The 14,906-nt window shown below is 43.6% G+C and overlaps 1 protein-coding gene across 2 annotated transcripts in view; it reads left to right on the forward strand.

Moving 5' to 3' along the window:
* Positions 1-14,906, forward strand: part of SLC24A3 (solute carrier family 24 member 3) — a 506,080-nt gene that overhangs the window by 63,037 nt on the left and 428,137 nt on the right. For both annotated transcript variants that reach the window (XM_019710723.3, XM_088789281.1), the window contains exon 2: positions 3,794-3,922. In XM_019710723.3, the coding sequence (XP_019566282.3) occupies positions 3,794-3,922 (129 nt within the window). The remainder of the gene's footprint in view (positions 1-3,793; positions 3,923-14,906) is intronic.

Raw genomic sequence — 14,906 nt, forward strand, 5'->3', positions numbered from 1 at the left:
TGTTCCTGAGAAAACAGCCTTCTTGGAAATAGGTCCAGTAAGACTGCCTTCACCCCTAACCTATTATAAGGTGCAGGCTGCATTGTTGATCTGTCTTACTATAGCTGAATGATGCAACCAGATGAATTTCATCCTCTCCAGGGATCTGCTGAGAATGTGGCCTTTGGGGTCATCAGACCTGGGTTCAAATCCCATTCTGCCCCACTTGGCTCTCTGTGTGACCTTGGTCAAGTCTTCTAATGTCTTTGTGTTTCAGTTTTCTTATTTGCAAGTAGAGCTAATAGCTCAAAATAATACTCTTGTTAAGATGAACTTGGTGACAAATGGAAAGTTCTTTGCACATTAATAGACAATAAATGGAAGCCATGATAACTAGTAAATGATAGTTGATGTGGCCATGGATTGGCTCTGATTTTAGGCAAATCACTTCTACTCTGACTTATTTACTCAAAAGTTAAGTTGTCCCCAGAACCAACTGTCTCTTCCTATCTCACCAGGAGTTTTGTGAGGACAAATGAAATGGGTTATAATATTGTCAAACTCGGTTCCCAGTGGGAAATAAGTGAATGCAATGCTTTGCTTTCATCATTCTCATTTTCTCAGACTCTGATGTCTGCCTTAGCAGTCAGTGGTCAAATATATGTTTGTTGAGATAAAAGTTTGTAGGTTTTGGAATCCAGAGGCGCTGCCTTAATACTCTCTAATTCCTGAAAATATTGAATCATTGTATAAAAAGATTCTTCAATTTTCTGCTACAATAGCTGGCTTTATTTTTACATCTTTTAATTGGCATCAGCTTTCCTCTCACAATTACAGAACCATAGAAACTTGGCCTAGGACAGGACTTTGGAAATCATGGGACGTTTGTAAATCTTTGCACTGTAGTGCCACAAAGCCCTTTTCTTTGACCCTGATTATGAGAAAAGCAGAATGGCCAATCTGTTGGTCCATAGCATGACTCCTTCTTTGGATCTCATGTAGGCTGGCAGATATCACTGGTGCCCTGCCCACATCACTCTGTTCTTTCCTCTTTAGTGCATACTGGCACTGTTCAGCTTTCAGCACCTGTGTCTCATTGTCCAAGGCCTTTGTCCTGCAGCCAGATTCCCCCTTGGACACCCATGTGGCAGGTTGGAAGTGCCAGGGAATTAATGTCCCCTGACAACAGCCTTCAACCAATGGCAGAACAAGAGTAGGTGAATAAATACCCACGTTCCCTCACCCCTTGTGTGACAGATACATGTCTATAGTGGCCCCAGAGCTCTCCAGAGTGGTCAAGCTCTCGTTTACTCATTTTGGCAACTGGCTTGAAATGCACCGTCTATTGATTCTCTCCCTTTCCCTTTCCCATTTCCTTATTTCTGGGATCACACCCCCCACCCCTCCATATAAACCACCTATACTTGAGTCCTTGTCTTGGGCTGCTTCTGCAGAAACCCGACCTGAGGCAAATGAGATGTCTTTGCCCACACTTTCAGATCATTTATGATAATTCGGTATTATATTCACATTTTAGGGCTGCTTGTTGGATTGTAAGGCCATTGACTGTATAGTTTCTTCGTAAGTTTTTGAAATTTTTTCTTTGCTTGTCACCAGTCTTAATTATAAGAATTAACCATTCAGTTTAACCAGATTACACAAATGCCTGCTTTACCCTTGAATTATCTTTGGTGTTATTGTCACAATTTTGGCTAAACTGATATATGTGGCTAGCGTGTAGGTTTTCTATTTCAGAGTCTAAAGTTATCATTTATTCTAGTTAGGCTCCATAATGCACTTTTTTTTTTTTTTAAAGAAAATACCTGGGGGTTGTCCTGGCTAGTATGCCTAAATTTTAATTAAATATATCGATAATTTTACATCTGGAAGCAGTTTTGTTTGACTGAGGGAGGAAGACCTCAATACATGAGCAGCTGATATTATTTGTGACTTGTTGGCTTAGGTGAGATGTCCGCAAGCATAGTGATTTTCAGAAACTTCCATGGGTCTCACTTTATTCATCCACAAAGTGGGAATACTTATCTTGATACATACTTACTGAGCATCTACTCTGAGCCAACCGTCATTAGGTGTTAGAGGAACAGCAGTGGACAAAGAAGATAATGTTTGTGCTCCCTCTTTCTTTCTCCCAAGTGATGTCATAAAGTCCAGATTCAATAATGCAGGTGAAATCATTTGGGAAAGTAAATGACCATGGAAATAGGGGAATGGATATGATGACCTTCAGAATGGGTATGATGACTCTCAGCTTTTCATTGACCATTTCAGAACGTCATATTGATGGGGCAGGATGGGATGCATCCTCCAGCCTTTTCTGAAGGCCACTGGGCCCATGAATTAGGTCCTTGTCTTGTATTTAGATCCATTTTCTGACCACAGCAACTCTAGACACGTAAAAGGGAGCCATTGCCTCATGCCATATATTTTAGTGCCAAGCCACCAGAAAAAGCCACCGTTGCTTGCTGTTTCCACCTCCCAGTGACCCCCTGATGTCCAGTTCTGTAATTTCTTTGCCTTTGTCCTACTTGATTTTTTCATAGTGGTCAAGGCCATTACCCACTCCTTTTTGTTTGTTTGTTTGTTTTGAATTCTCTGTCTGCTCACCTTCTGTGACACCATTTTTCTTGCTCTTTTCCTTCCTTTCATGATCCTTTGCTGAGTTTTTACTCCACTTGCTCTTTGTAGGAATGTTGAGTTTCCCATAATTTCTTATTCCATTCCCTTCTCTTTAGTCCCCTCTCCTCCCTCTCTGGGAGACCTCATCCATCCAAACTCTTCCCTGTTTGTGCATGACTCTCCTGATGCTCTCCATTTAGCTTTGTCCCCTGAGATGTTTCCACCCTCGTTTACACAGGCAGCTTACCTCCCTTTTGATGCTCCACAAACACTTCAAACTCAACATGTCCTTAACAGAGAACATACTGCATTCTCCCCTCCCTTGTACCTTTCGGTCTCTTTTCTTTCTCCTAGCATTTCCACCTCCACAGACATTTTAACTAGAGACCGCTTGTTCATGCCTTCATCTCTTGTTTATGGAAATCTTGTTATGTGGCATTCGCTAGCCTAGGTTCTTGGATGTCAAAATGATGTCTTAGCTTGGGTAACCCACCAGAAGCAGATCCTGAGCAAGTGTTCAATTGCAAGTGGTTTATTTGGGAGGTGGTTCAAGGAAATACTGGTATGGGGATAGATGCTGATGCGCTGGAGCCAGTCATACTGACTTAGTGGACTGAATTGTGCCCATCTCTTCCCAAATTCATGTTGAGTGAGGCCATGTTGGTAGCTTGAAATAGGTCATGAGGGGACTATTTACACCACAGAAATTGGCCCATGGCTACAAACCAGGACTTTTCCCCCGGAAAGTTGGTTGTTAAACATTTCTCAGCATGTTATTGGGAGCGGGGAATTAAGACGGGGAATAGCAGCCAAAAAAGTGTGTTTTATGAAGTAAGTTACACTGTAGACAACTGGAGTGTAATCCCAGTCAAGAAAACTCCGGAATCCAGTTTAGAAGACACACCTCAAAGTCACCCCATTGGAGCAGTGAGGTATTTATATACCACTTCCTACCAGTCATGGGCTGAGGGCCGGTAGGGCTCTGTAGGATCCAGCAGCCAGAGGAAGCCCTCTGGCAATTAGAGGCAGGATGGGTGAAGTCGTATACAACGGTAAGGTCTAAGGGGGTATTGGCGAGGCTGAGCACCTGATGGCTGATTAAGACACTGGGCACCCAGATCGGTGGAGGCTAAAACTCAGCTCTTAGTGATGTGTGGTTATTATTTTTTCTTCACAGACCTTGACTTCATGGACCTCATAGGGGAAGACAGACAGTGGAGAGTGGGGAGGAAGTTAATGCAGGTGAACGACACTCTGACTTCAGAAGACACAGAACTCCAGAGCAGCAAGAACTGCACTGAGCCAGGTAACTGACGGCTGCGTTCTGGGCAGTGACTGCCACTTTCTCAGGTTATGGCTAAGGAAGAGCTGGATGCCATGTTTTTTCTTTGAGTTTTAATCCAGAGACTTTAAAGACGTTTGGGGCGGGTGTCTAAGAAACTCAAAGGTGAGATCCCAGGGGACTTTTCAGGTGTGTTTCTACCTGTATATTCTTTCCCTAGGAGAGCTGTGGAAAAGGTAAGTCAAAGTCATGGGAAATACAGTGTGAAGGAGTGCCGTCATCACCTTTGGGATGGGAAAGAATGGAGGCAGACATGATACGGTGAGCAGCTCCAGGATGTTGGGCCAGCAGTGACGGAGGGCTTCTGTTCTCTGTTGGAGTTGTGTTTGGGGGAGGTGATGTCATCTGTCTGTGAGCGGCATTGCTTATGTATCAAGAAATGCCTTTCTCAGAGTGACAGGTGTAGAGGAATAAAGCACATTAAAAGCCTTTGCAAAAGAGGAAATGGCTCAGCTCATGGGTAGACAAGAAGATGTCCAGGTTTTTCAGAAGAGCACAAGCACCTTACCTGCTGGTGCTGGCAGGGATGGGGCGGGGGGCAGGGAAAGGGAGGAGAGGAAAGGCTTCAGGAAGGCGGTGGGAGGAGTAAATGAAAGCTTGCTTCGTGCTGTGTAGAGCTGGTGTAGAAAGAACAAGGACTCAGGAGCCCTATTCTTGATTTCCTCTTCTGTGGACTACGGGGACTGGACTCGATTTCTGAGGCCCTTGACTCAACCAAATTCTGGAGGGAAGATGATCATGCCTGAAATAAAAAAGGGCCCTGTTCAAATCCTGACACATCAAGGCCTGGCTGGAGCCTCTCTCCTTCATGAAGCTGCTTTAAACACCCAGATGGCTTTGACCATTCTGTTTTCTGAATGTTTTTGATATAAAATGTCTCTAACTGCGCTGTCTAATGTGGACATTCACTGGTAACTTAATTCAAATTAAATACAATTAAAAATTTAGATATTCAATTTCGGTAGCCTCAGATCATATATCCACTAATCGCATGTGGCTTGTGGCTATCATTCGAACAGCACAGATCATAGAGCTTTTCCATCATCTCAGAAAAGTCTGTTGGACAGGCTGGTCTAGAAGTTTCATTTGTTTGTGGACGTAGCTCCTGCATTTCCAGCTCAGATGCAAGCCTCTCAAGGACATGGAGCAGATGTGTAAATCTGAGAGCCCCATCTGTAATCTGGGTCTTGGGATCACACTCACCTGGGTTTGAATCCCAGCTTGGAAGCTCTGGGCTTTGGGCAAAATATTCAGGTTCGCTAAGCCTCTGTCTGCTTCTCTGTGGAACTGAGTAATTATTCTGACCTTTCATGACTGCTGTGAGAAATGATAATGAAGTAATAAAGTATGAACAGCTTAGTGTTCTGTGTATGGTAACTCTATAGTAGGAGCTCACTCATGAATCTCCCACTGCCTGCTGGGACACACATCCCTCCATTACAATTAGGTCAGGGAGCTACATTTTTCAGCGTCTCCTCATGGGAATGGGGATATATAATGCACCTGGTTCAGTCAATAGGTTACTTCCTCAGGTGGCCCAGGTCTGGAAGTCAGCTAGGTGGCCAGAGAGGGTCAAGAACCATCTTCTAACACTGACAGGCTTGGAAGATCTCACAATGGCAATGAGCATAGCTCCTCTGAGGACTCTTCTCTTTCTATAAGAATGTGATCAAAACATTGCCACAGATTCATATGACTGCCAGTTGTCTTGGTGCTCTTTCCAGAATGCTGTTGGAAGATTATATCTAGGTCTTGATTGAACAGATATTTTATGAGAAAAGTTGAGAGCCAGAGCAGTCGTGAGGTCCTGACTGAGAATTAAAATTTGATAGTGTTCATCTTCTCTCTGACTGTAGGGTGAGAGGAGCTGGAATGGAAAGGGGAGGTCCTTTCACAACATGCTGCCCAGTTTCCCCTACGAGGTCAAAATGGCCTTCTACGCAATGACTATTACCTGTACTGGTTGGAAGTAGTGGTGCCTGCTCTCAAATATCTTAATTGTTAGAGGCTAGGAAGTGACCCACGTGGTTTCCAGACTGGCCTCCTCCTTACTTGTGATGATGTCAGCTGAGCCATTGTATGCTTACAAAGATGATGCATCAGGGTTCCCTCTGTTTGGAGGAGTGATTATTTACACAAGACCTGAGCACTTTGGGTGCTAGTGTCGGCCTGGCCATGTTAATTGGGCTCTTGTCATAAAGGACACCTAGTGCTGCTTGTGATGTCACAGGGCTTCTCAGACTGTGTGCTCCGAACCCCTGGCTTTAGATGCCATTGGAGTAAGTAAAGTAGATTCAGAGACGGGAGATGGAATGACCGCTATTCTGGTTGTATTCTCTGTTTGAGGTATGGGGCTGGTTTGCTCCCAGATGTCCATTTCCTCACCTATGAAATAGACCTACAACTAGTTTATCTTTCCTAGTCCTTCCATTGCACAAATCCAGTAATTCCAAAACATTTCCAGAATAGAGACTCACAAAAACTTCCACCCCAAGATGTGCCTGCTCCACTTAATACCTTCTTTGTGTTTGCAGATTCCACGTCATACGTCAGTCCACCTTTTGTTCCCTCTCCTCCTCACCCTCCCTCCCTGGTCCTCATCTCTTCCGCCTTTTCCTCCTCACCTCCATCTTCCTTTCTCCTTTCCTCTCCCTCTTCTCTCTAACAACCAGGAGCCTCTGTCTGCTTCTCAGAGCAGCTGACCAGGGGATGACCAGGATGCAGGGTGCCCTTTATAAAGTGGCAGTGCTGTCTGTGGTTGGTATGACAACACAGATGGCACACTCTTCATATGACAACTGCCACTTTAAAGACATGTTGCTTTGTGCATTTTGGATTTTTTTTTTTTTTTTTATGGCATTCTTCCCCTGCCACTAAAGACATGGTTTTGGTAGAAATTTGCAATTTTTACCTCCAGAACTGTATGAAAAAGGCTGACCTCAGTGCTCAAATTTTTCTGCATCTTTTCCAGCCCTCTGTGAATTTTTTAAGGTTTTCTTAGCCTGATACTGCTGACTTCATCTGGAGCCTGGAAACATATTGTTTTTTGGTAAATAGCACTTGAAACTGTTTACTCAGATGACATATTAAGAGAAATTTGGCTGAATAAATTTGATTCATGGAAAATTAAGTTAGTTAATATAATATTAAGGGTGGTGGACAACTGTAGCAGAAATGAATACTTTGTAATATTTATTTGTATACTTTGGCGGATTTTGTTTATACATTTTGTAGTCTGTCTCCCAAAATATCTATCATCTTTTGGTGTTTAGTTCTTTGATATTTTAAGGAAACGAGCCTTTCCTCCGACTGCGTCTTTCAAATAAACTTTGGAAGAAGGAAGCTATTTAAAATGATAGCCTTTGGCATGGGCTTCACTCTGAGATTACTGGAGTTTCTTTTGATAAAGAGCTCAGCTCCCACTCTTTGCCTGGCTTAGTTGGGTCTAAGGTCTCTGAAGATGCAAAGATAAGCAGGGTCTGTACAGCAAGACCATGGAGACACTGGCAGGGCACTCACCCTCAGGGGATGTGCCAGGACTGTTTCTCGAATCAGGTATTTCCTGGAATTGCCAGAAACCACATAATTTGTTGAATGTGAATAGAGTAGGGAAGCCAGAGGTCCCTATAAGAGCAGTCATGTGGAGCAATCCAAAAGGTGAATATAGCCCATGAATGAGAAATGGAGGCCAGGCACAGATTGGCAAACATGGAAGACTGGTTCACGGTGCAAGACGTGAACAGAATAAGTATTGGGATCCTACTGTTTTTGAATTTAAACCATAACATCAGGGTCCAGTGGTTTAAAATCACAGGGCTGGGCAAGAAAAGGCCAAATGTCTCATCTTTTACATGAAGAAAAGAACAAGATCCAGAGGGTGTAAAAGACCTGCCCAAAGTCACAGGACTTGTGAGAAGTACAGTAGGGCCCCCCAACTACCACGCATAGGTACTCAATGAATATTGGCAATTAAATAGAAAATCTGACATTTGCATGATCTAGAGTACCACTGTCCAATAAAGATAAAACACAAGCTGTAAATGTAATTTTAAATTTTCTAGTAGCTTCATTTAAAAAGTAAAAAGAAACAGGTGAACTTAATAATTTATTTAACCAAATATATCCACAATATTAGGAATGACAAATTTCAGTCACCTCAGTGTTTGAACCCAGAAAGAACTAAGCTTTTTTGAAAAAGTCATAAAATCCATGATTTAGTGTGCTAGGTCACATGACTTTCACTAACTTCTCTCTGCAGCTGTAATTTTCATAATGATTCAAATAGTAGCTGTTGACATTCTTAAGTGGAACAAATTAGAAACTCATTGTGATCTGCTCTTTAATTTGTATCAAATTCTTTACTGAATTTGGGTAATAATAGCTGCTGCAACAGGTAAATCCTTCAGATTTAGAAGATTAACACAAAAGTTTATTGTTTTCTCATTTAAAGTCCTGGTCTTTGGGTAGCGGTGTTGCAAGAAGTGGTCCATGGACTCTGGAGCCTTCCATTTTGAGGCTTTCCCATCCTCATACCTGGTTTCCAAGGTTGCTCTGCTTCTCTGCTTTATGAGAAAAGAGCATGGAGGATTTTGAGCAGCTAGGTCTTATGGACTAGACCCTCACTCCTGCTCCATTCCATTGGCCAGGGCTCAGTCACATGACAACTTCTAACTGCACAGGAATCTGGGACATGTCCATTAGCAGAATGCCCTGGAAGAAGAGAAAGCAGGTTTAGTGAACAGCTAGCTGGTCTTTGTTACATTGTTTTCCCTCAAACTTGTTCCTTTTTGAAAAAATAAACTTCTTTTTTTTCCTTTGTGCTTATTACAAGTAAAAAGCAGTATACTCCCTCTACAGAAAATTATAACCCAAACTTAGGTCTTCTGAGACTGTTTTAGTTCTTGGCTTAACATTCATGATTCTCACCTGGTCAAGGTGACAATTTGATTCTCTTTTCACCATGGGAGGGTCACAAGTGAGGTAGAAATTGTCCCAGTTGTGCCCATTTGCAAATTGCATCTTTTCTTTGTAAATGTAAGAACCCTGGGGAAAATAATGAACGTTTGAGTATAGCTGAAGTTATTGGCAATAATGTGGAAGGAGCTTGGGTTCCAGAGTAAATCCTAAATCTCAGTTCCATCATTTTCCACCTGTGTAATGCTAGGTGCGTATCCTAAATTAAACCTTGTTTCCACCATCTGTAAAACGCAGCTTAAAGCTGCCCACTTCACAGAGCTGTGGTAATCATAAGGTGAAGGAAGCTTTGTAAAAGAGCTTGGAACCTCATTCATAGCCTATGCTTAATAAATTGTAGCTACATTATCTTTGTTTCCAGAAACATAATGGAGGGCAGACTGGTGGCAATCATTTACAGGGACGTTTCCACTCTGAGGTACATTAGAACATTGTGGGATTATGAAGATTGTCTTAAGGATGGATAGGTTATTTAGTGTAGTTCAGCAACAATGCAACATTCTTACAGTTGTGTGAAGGAGACGTATCAAGGGATTATGTAGGAGGCATCTGACTAACGCCATTTTGTAGCCTTAGAGGCCATTATACAGACAAACAGCATGAAATAGGGAGTACAGGATTTTCTGCTTCACACTAAGAAGAGTTTAAAAGTCTCAAGATCTGGGAGAAACGGCCAGACGCTATTAATTTCTTCTGGTTTTAACATCCCTTTAGGACTTTTTTATTGAAGCATTCTTTAAACCCTGTTCTTTATAAAAGCCTAAACCAGTGAACAGTGCCTGGAATCTTCCTGAAACGTAGGTAAAGGAGGATGAGCTCAGCTCTTAGATGCTTCTGTGGGCCTGCCGATTTGCAAAGAACTTGAGACTTTTCAAATCATTTTCACTTTCATTAGCTCATTGCAACATGTTTGGCCCTTGAAACAAAAAGACCTGTAGGTCAGGAATGACCGTATTATTGATAGATAAGTTAGACTGAGACCAAGGCAAATTGAGTTAAAGAATTGAGAATTCATAGTCCTAAATGTAGAAAGATGCATAGGGACTATTGATTCCAAACCCTTTTTCTCTAAGTCAGGGCTCAGCAAACTACGGCCTTTGACCAAATCTGTCCTGTGGACTGTTTTCTAAATAAAGTTTTATTACAACACAGCCACACACATCCATTTATGTGTTGTCTATGGCTGCTTTTGCTCTATGAAGGCAGACTTGAATAGTTGCAACACAGACCACACAGCCTGCAAAGCCTAAAATATTTTCTCCGTGGCCCTTTATAGGAATGTTTGCTTCTGTGCCCTGCTTGAAGCCCTGGGGACTGGTGTCTCATGTCCTCATGTGGCTTAGAGGGGAAGTTGAGACAAGGATGATATTCTTGCCTCCCTCTCTGCTCTCCCTGACCCTTCTCCAAGATGATGTCCAGGTCATATTAAAACTAGGGCCACATTAAATATTTTAAATATCTCCTCTGGGCTGGGGTTATGATTCAGGTACTCCACACTTCCCATTCCCCCCGCCCCCTCACCCCCCCACCACACACACAGACACACAATCAAAAACCTTCAAAATTTGTCTGTCCATGTGTTAGGGGTTTGTTTAAAAGAAGAAAAGTAGATGTTCACCTCCTAAAAATGCTCAAAAACCACTGGTCTGGACTAATTCCTTGTTCCAGAGCATTTGGGTGTCCACATCACCTGTCCAGTCCTCCTTATCCTTGGAATTGCTTCCCTCTTGGGTTAGAGGGTGAAGTATCTATGTGGGATTGGCCACAGGTAAGCACTGACAGCCCACATCATGCGTGGACAGTTTCCCCAGGGCTCTTCCTACAGGCACCCCGGGAACAGTGAGCAGTGAGCTCACCTATGTATGGAGGCCAAGGGCATTGGAGTGGGGTGGCCTCCTGTTCCCAACTGCATCGCTTGGCTGCACTTGTGTGGCCTGCAACAATGATGGTTGCTTTCTTCCTCCTAGCCAAGTTGCAAATATGGCCTTGGCTGTGTCTCCAGCCCTGTGGGGGTTCATTGTTATCTGGCCTCCCACTCAATCGTTTCTGGAGCAGCAGTGTGCATGGGGTGACGGGATAATTCAGAAATTATCTTGTTCCACGTATAATGTCATTTCACTGATGAAACCAGGACTGAGGTCTAGAGGTATAAATGAGCGTCTATCCTTAGGGTCACCTCTGGTTGGCAATAGAGTGAGGACCAGCACTTGCATTTTCCGACTCTCCAGCCTCTGGACACAAGGCTGGGCTGTGTCCCTTCACTTCGTTTGTGTGTGCAGTTGGCCCTAAGTCACACCTACAGACCGGGTTTGCCAGGAGGTTACCCTGTACCCTCATCTAAGTGCTTTCAGGAGCTGTAAGGCAATGATTTTCCTAGTGGGGCTGACCACCAGCAGCAGCCCCAGGAGCTTGTCAGAAATGCATATTCCTGGGCTTCCCTGAGACCTACTGGGTCAGAACCTCTAGGAAGTGGGCCTGGCCATCTGGGTTCTCACAAGCTCTCCAGAGACTTGGCAGGTCCATTCAGGTATGAGGAGCCCTGGCTTAACTCACTGGAGTTGGCAAGGGAGATGTTCAACCCAGGCCCTATCCCAGGCCAAGACAACCTGAGTCTCTGGTACTGGGAACCAAGCGTCAGTAATTTGATAGCTCCCTTGTGATGTCAGGCTGAGACCACTGCCTGAGACCACCTCTGGGCACTGGTCAGCTCTGGAGAGCTGGCCATGGGAGTCTGGCTGAGGGGAAGATAGCAGCGCCTGTAAGCCAGTCAGAACCCACCTCCTACCACCACTCAACAAACAAACAAACAAACAAACAAACAAACAAACAAACAAACAGTGTCAGCCAATGTAAGACACCAACATATCTTGCTGTAGGTTCCTCATTCATTCAGCATTCCTCGTGAGCCACACAGTAGTCATTCATTTTTAGACTCCATCTTGAGGGTCCCTGGGTTTTGTTTCTAAGATTTCTTCTCCTGAGAAATACCAGGATGGAGTTTCACGTTGGCTGTATTTTAAAATGTTTGTACAGTATGTTAGAGTCAGGAGGGCATGCCTCTTCCAATCAGTGTAGCTAATCTTGCCTTCTAGAACTTGGCTGGTTGCCCAGCACTCACCTCTCCCACCCACTCCCTCCCTCCTTCTCAGAAGCCTAGACTGGCCAAGGTACGGTGCTAACCATGGGCCCGAGGGCAGGGCTCTGAGGCGCTGACCAGTTCTCGCTGTAGCACTCTGGTCCTGACCGGGAAACTGCCAGGCCTGGAGTGGACTCTGGGAGCTTTAGGGTAGGAAGAGGGCTTGCTCTTTTCCCAGAGGCTCATGGCAGCCTTTCTAGGTCTCAGATTTAAAAACAAACAAACAAACAAACAAACAAACAAACAAACAAACAAAAAACAGTCTCCAGGGACTAATCGGGGCAGTATGGCTGAAGGCTGTGGGGAGGACTTGTCTGAGTGTGTTTTCCACAGACCACACACTTGGGCAACAGTCACCAAGCCTGTTGTTTTTTCCCACCTGGAGACTCCCCGTGGCAGTGGGCCCTCAGCCACTCCTCCGGCTTGTACACCCTGGGGCAGGCTCTGTCCAAGCCCATGACAGAGTTCACATTCTATGTTGCAAAGTAAGTTTAAATAAGTACATGTCTAGATTATCATATTGGTGCCAGTGAGTTTCCTGATATTGTGTTAAACTATTAGTTTGGCAGAAATTTCTATAATAGAACAAGAAAATCCTTGAATTAAAGATTAGCAGCCTTTTTTAGAAGCCAACTCAGAATAAGATGATTGTGAGCCCAGTCCAGTGGCTTGTCCATCTTCTCTAAGTCCTTTGTGCACAGAGCCCAGTCTGGGCTCCCCAGCCCTGAGCTGGTAGTGGACCTCAGGGCTCATCCAGAGTCCATGCTGTTGGGATCAGGGACACTGGGCTGGGAAATGGAAGAGAACAGGCTTCAGACCATGGGGACAGGCCACTCTGGAAAGAGCAAAGGATTGGGGTCCAAGGAGTCAGGGTAGACTTATTTTAGCCTCTCTTACGTGAGTTGCCAAACGGGTGCTCAGAGTCCCACTACTCCCAGCCCCCACTTTGGGGTCATTGGAAGAACCAGAAGATAAAGGATACCCACATTTTATAATTGTAGAGTCCTTCTGGGTGGAGTTAGGGATGTAGACCAGGATCCCACAGACCTGGAGAGGAGTCCTGACTTTGACATCTAGGGGCTGTGGGACTCTGGACTAGTCATTTAACCTCTGAAGCCTGGCTTTCCTTCCCTCTCAAGTGGGATAATTCATGGTACAAACAGAAAGGGTTGCCATGAAGAGTCAAGAGAATAAAGTGTGTAAGTACTTAGCACACAGGAAACACTCAACCAGTGAATGGATTCCCATTTTGTGAGCACCCAGTACATGCTCATCCTGAGAGGGTCTCACAAACAGGGCCCCAATTAGCCATGCATAGGAGATTGTGATTAGTATTCATGGGTTGATCAGGGCATGGGGATTTTGCTATGGGAGTAGAATGAAAGGAATCTGACGTGTGCTAACATCACAATACATAGGTGGGAAGTAGGAATATTCTTAATTGTCACGGCATACATGTAGGTGACATGAACAGCCTGTCAGCGTCACGTAAACCTCCCAGTGGATCTTTCTTGGAGAATGAGAATTTCGCATATGCTGAAGTCTTAATCTGTGCTGGGCAAATCCATAGAAAAATCACTGATGATGTGAATTTTGGTTGTTAGATCCAGTATGCAAGGTTGGGTGTACAGAATGTGTATCAGCAGATGAAGGAAGAGGAAATGAAGAGCAGTGAGAAGGTTGAAAAAGATGTAGGGCTTGTTTTATGTTCAATTCTGGCCCCCTTCACCACTGTCAGTCTTCCCTTTGGATGTGCCTTAAGTTGACTCATTGGAAAAGAGGTGCCGTGTTCCATGGGCAACTGTCCTTCCATATTCCAGAAACAGAAAGTTTCCCCTTTGCAGAAATCGTTCATATTCATGGCTCACAAAGGATGTTTCCTTTAACAGGGCCCAGGCCAAATAACTTGGTGCCTGGTAGCTCTGCTTAGTGCACACAATCTCTCAGTAGTTGCCATTACCTAGAATTATTATCCTTTCAATGCCTTTTAATGTCATGATTTCATGGGCTGTTTTTAAATTTTTTTATCCTCTGTCTCCTCATCTAGCCTCAATTTTGCCTTTAGGTACTTCGTACATTTTTTTCTACACTTCTTATTAGGTACACATTTTATTATGAATATTTGCAAACATGCAGAAAAATTAAAGTACTTTTACAGTGAGCGCCCACAGACTCAGCATCGAGGTTCTATAATTGACATTTTAGTATACTGGTGTTATCACGTGTTTATTCATTTTACCATCCTGCACCCACCCATCAATTTATCTTATTTTAGTGAATTTCAGAGTAATTTACAGAAATAAAGATATTCCCTCTCACATACTTTAGCACTCATTATTAACTAGTGTTTGTTGTTTATCCTTCTGTTTGGGGGTTGCATTCATAACAGTGAAGTCCACAGATCTTAAGTGTACCATCAGTGAGTTCTGACACATGCATACATGTGGGTTAGTGCTCCTAACCCTTATCGAGATATAAGGTGCATCAACGTCTCAGGAAGTCCCCACCCCCTACACAACCACTTTTCTGATTTCTATCACTGTAGATTAGTTTATACCTGTTCTAGAACTTTAAACACGAATTATACAGCATATACTCTTTACGTAAGGCTTCTTCCTCAGCATACTGTTCTTGAAATTTATTTATCCATGTTTTTCTATGTAGATACATTCTTGACTATACAAGCACACACATACACACATGTAGATAGACGTCTATGCATACAGATTACACATACACATATGACAAATGTCTGGTGTATTTCTCATCTGAAAATGCCTTATGGATTTTGGTCACATTTTGTAGATGCTTGTTTTAAGTCAACTTTCAAATAGATGT

The sequence above is a fragment of the Rhinolophus sinicus genome, chromosome 13 (assembly GCF_057876585.1).
Source record: "Rhinolophus sinicus isolate RSI-liver-muscle chromosome 13, RSI-T2T, whole genome shotgun sequence".
Classification (NCBI taxonomy): Eukaryota; Metazoa; Chordata; class Mammalia; order Chiroptera; family Rhinolophidae; genus Rhinolophus; species Rhinolophus sinicus.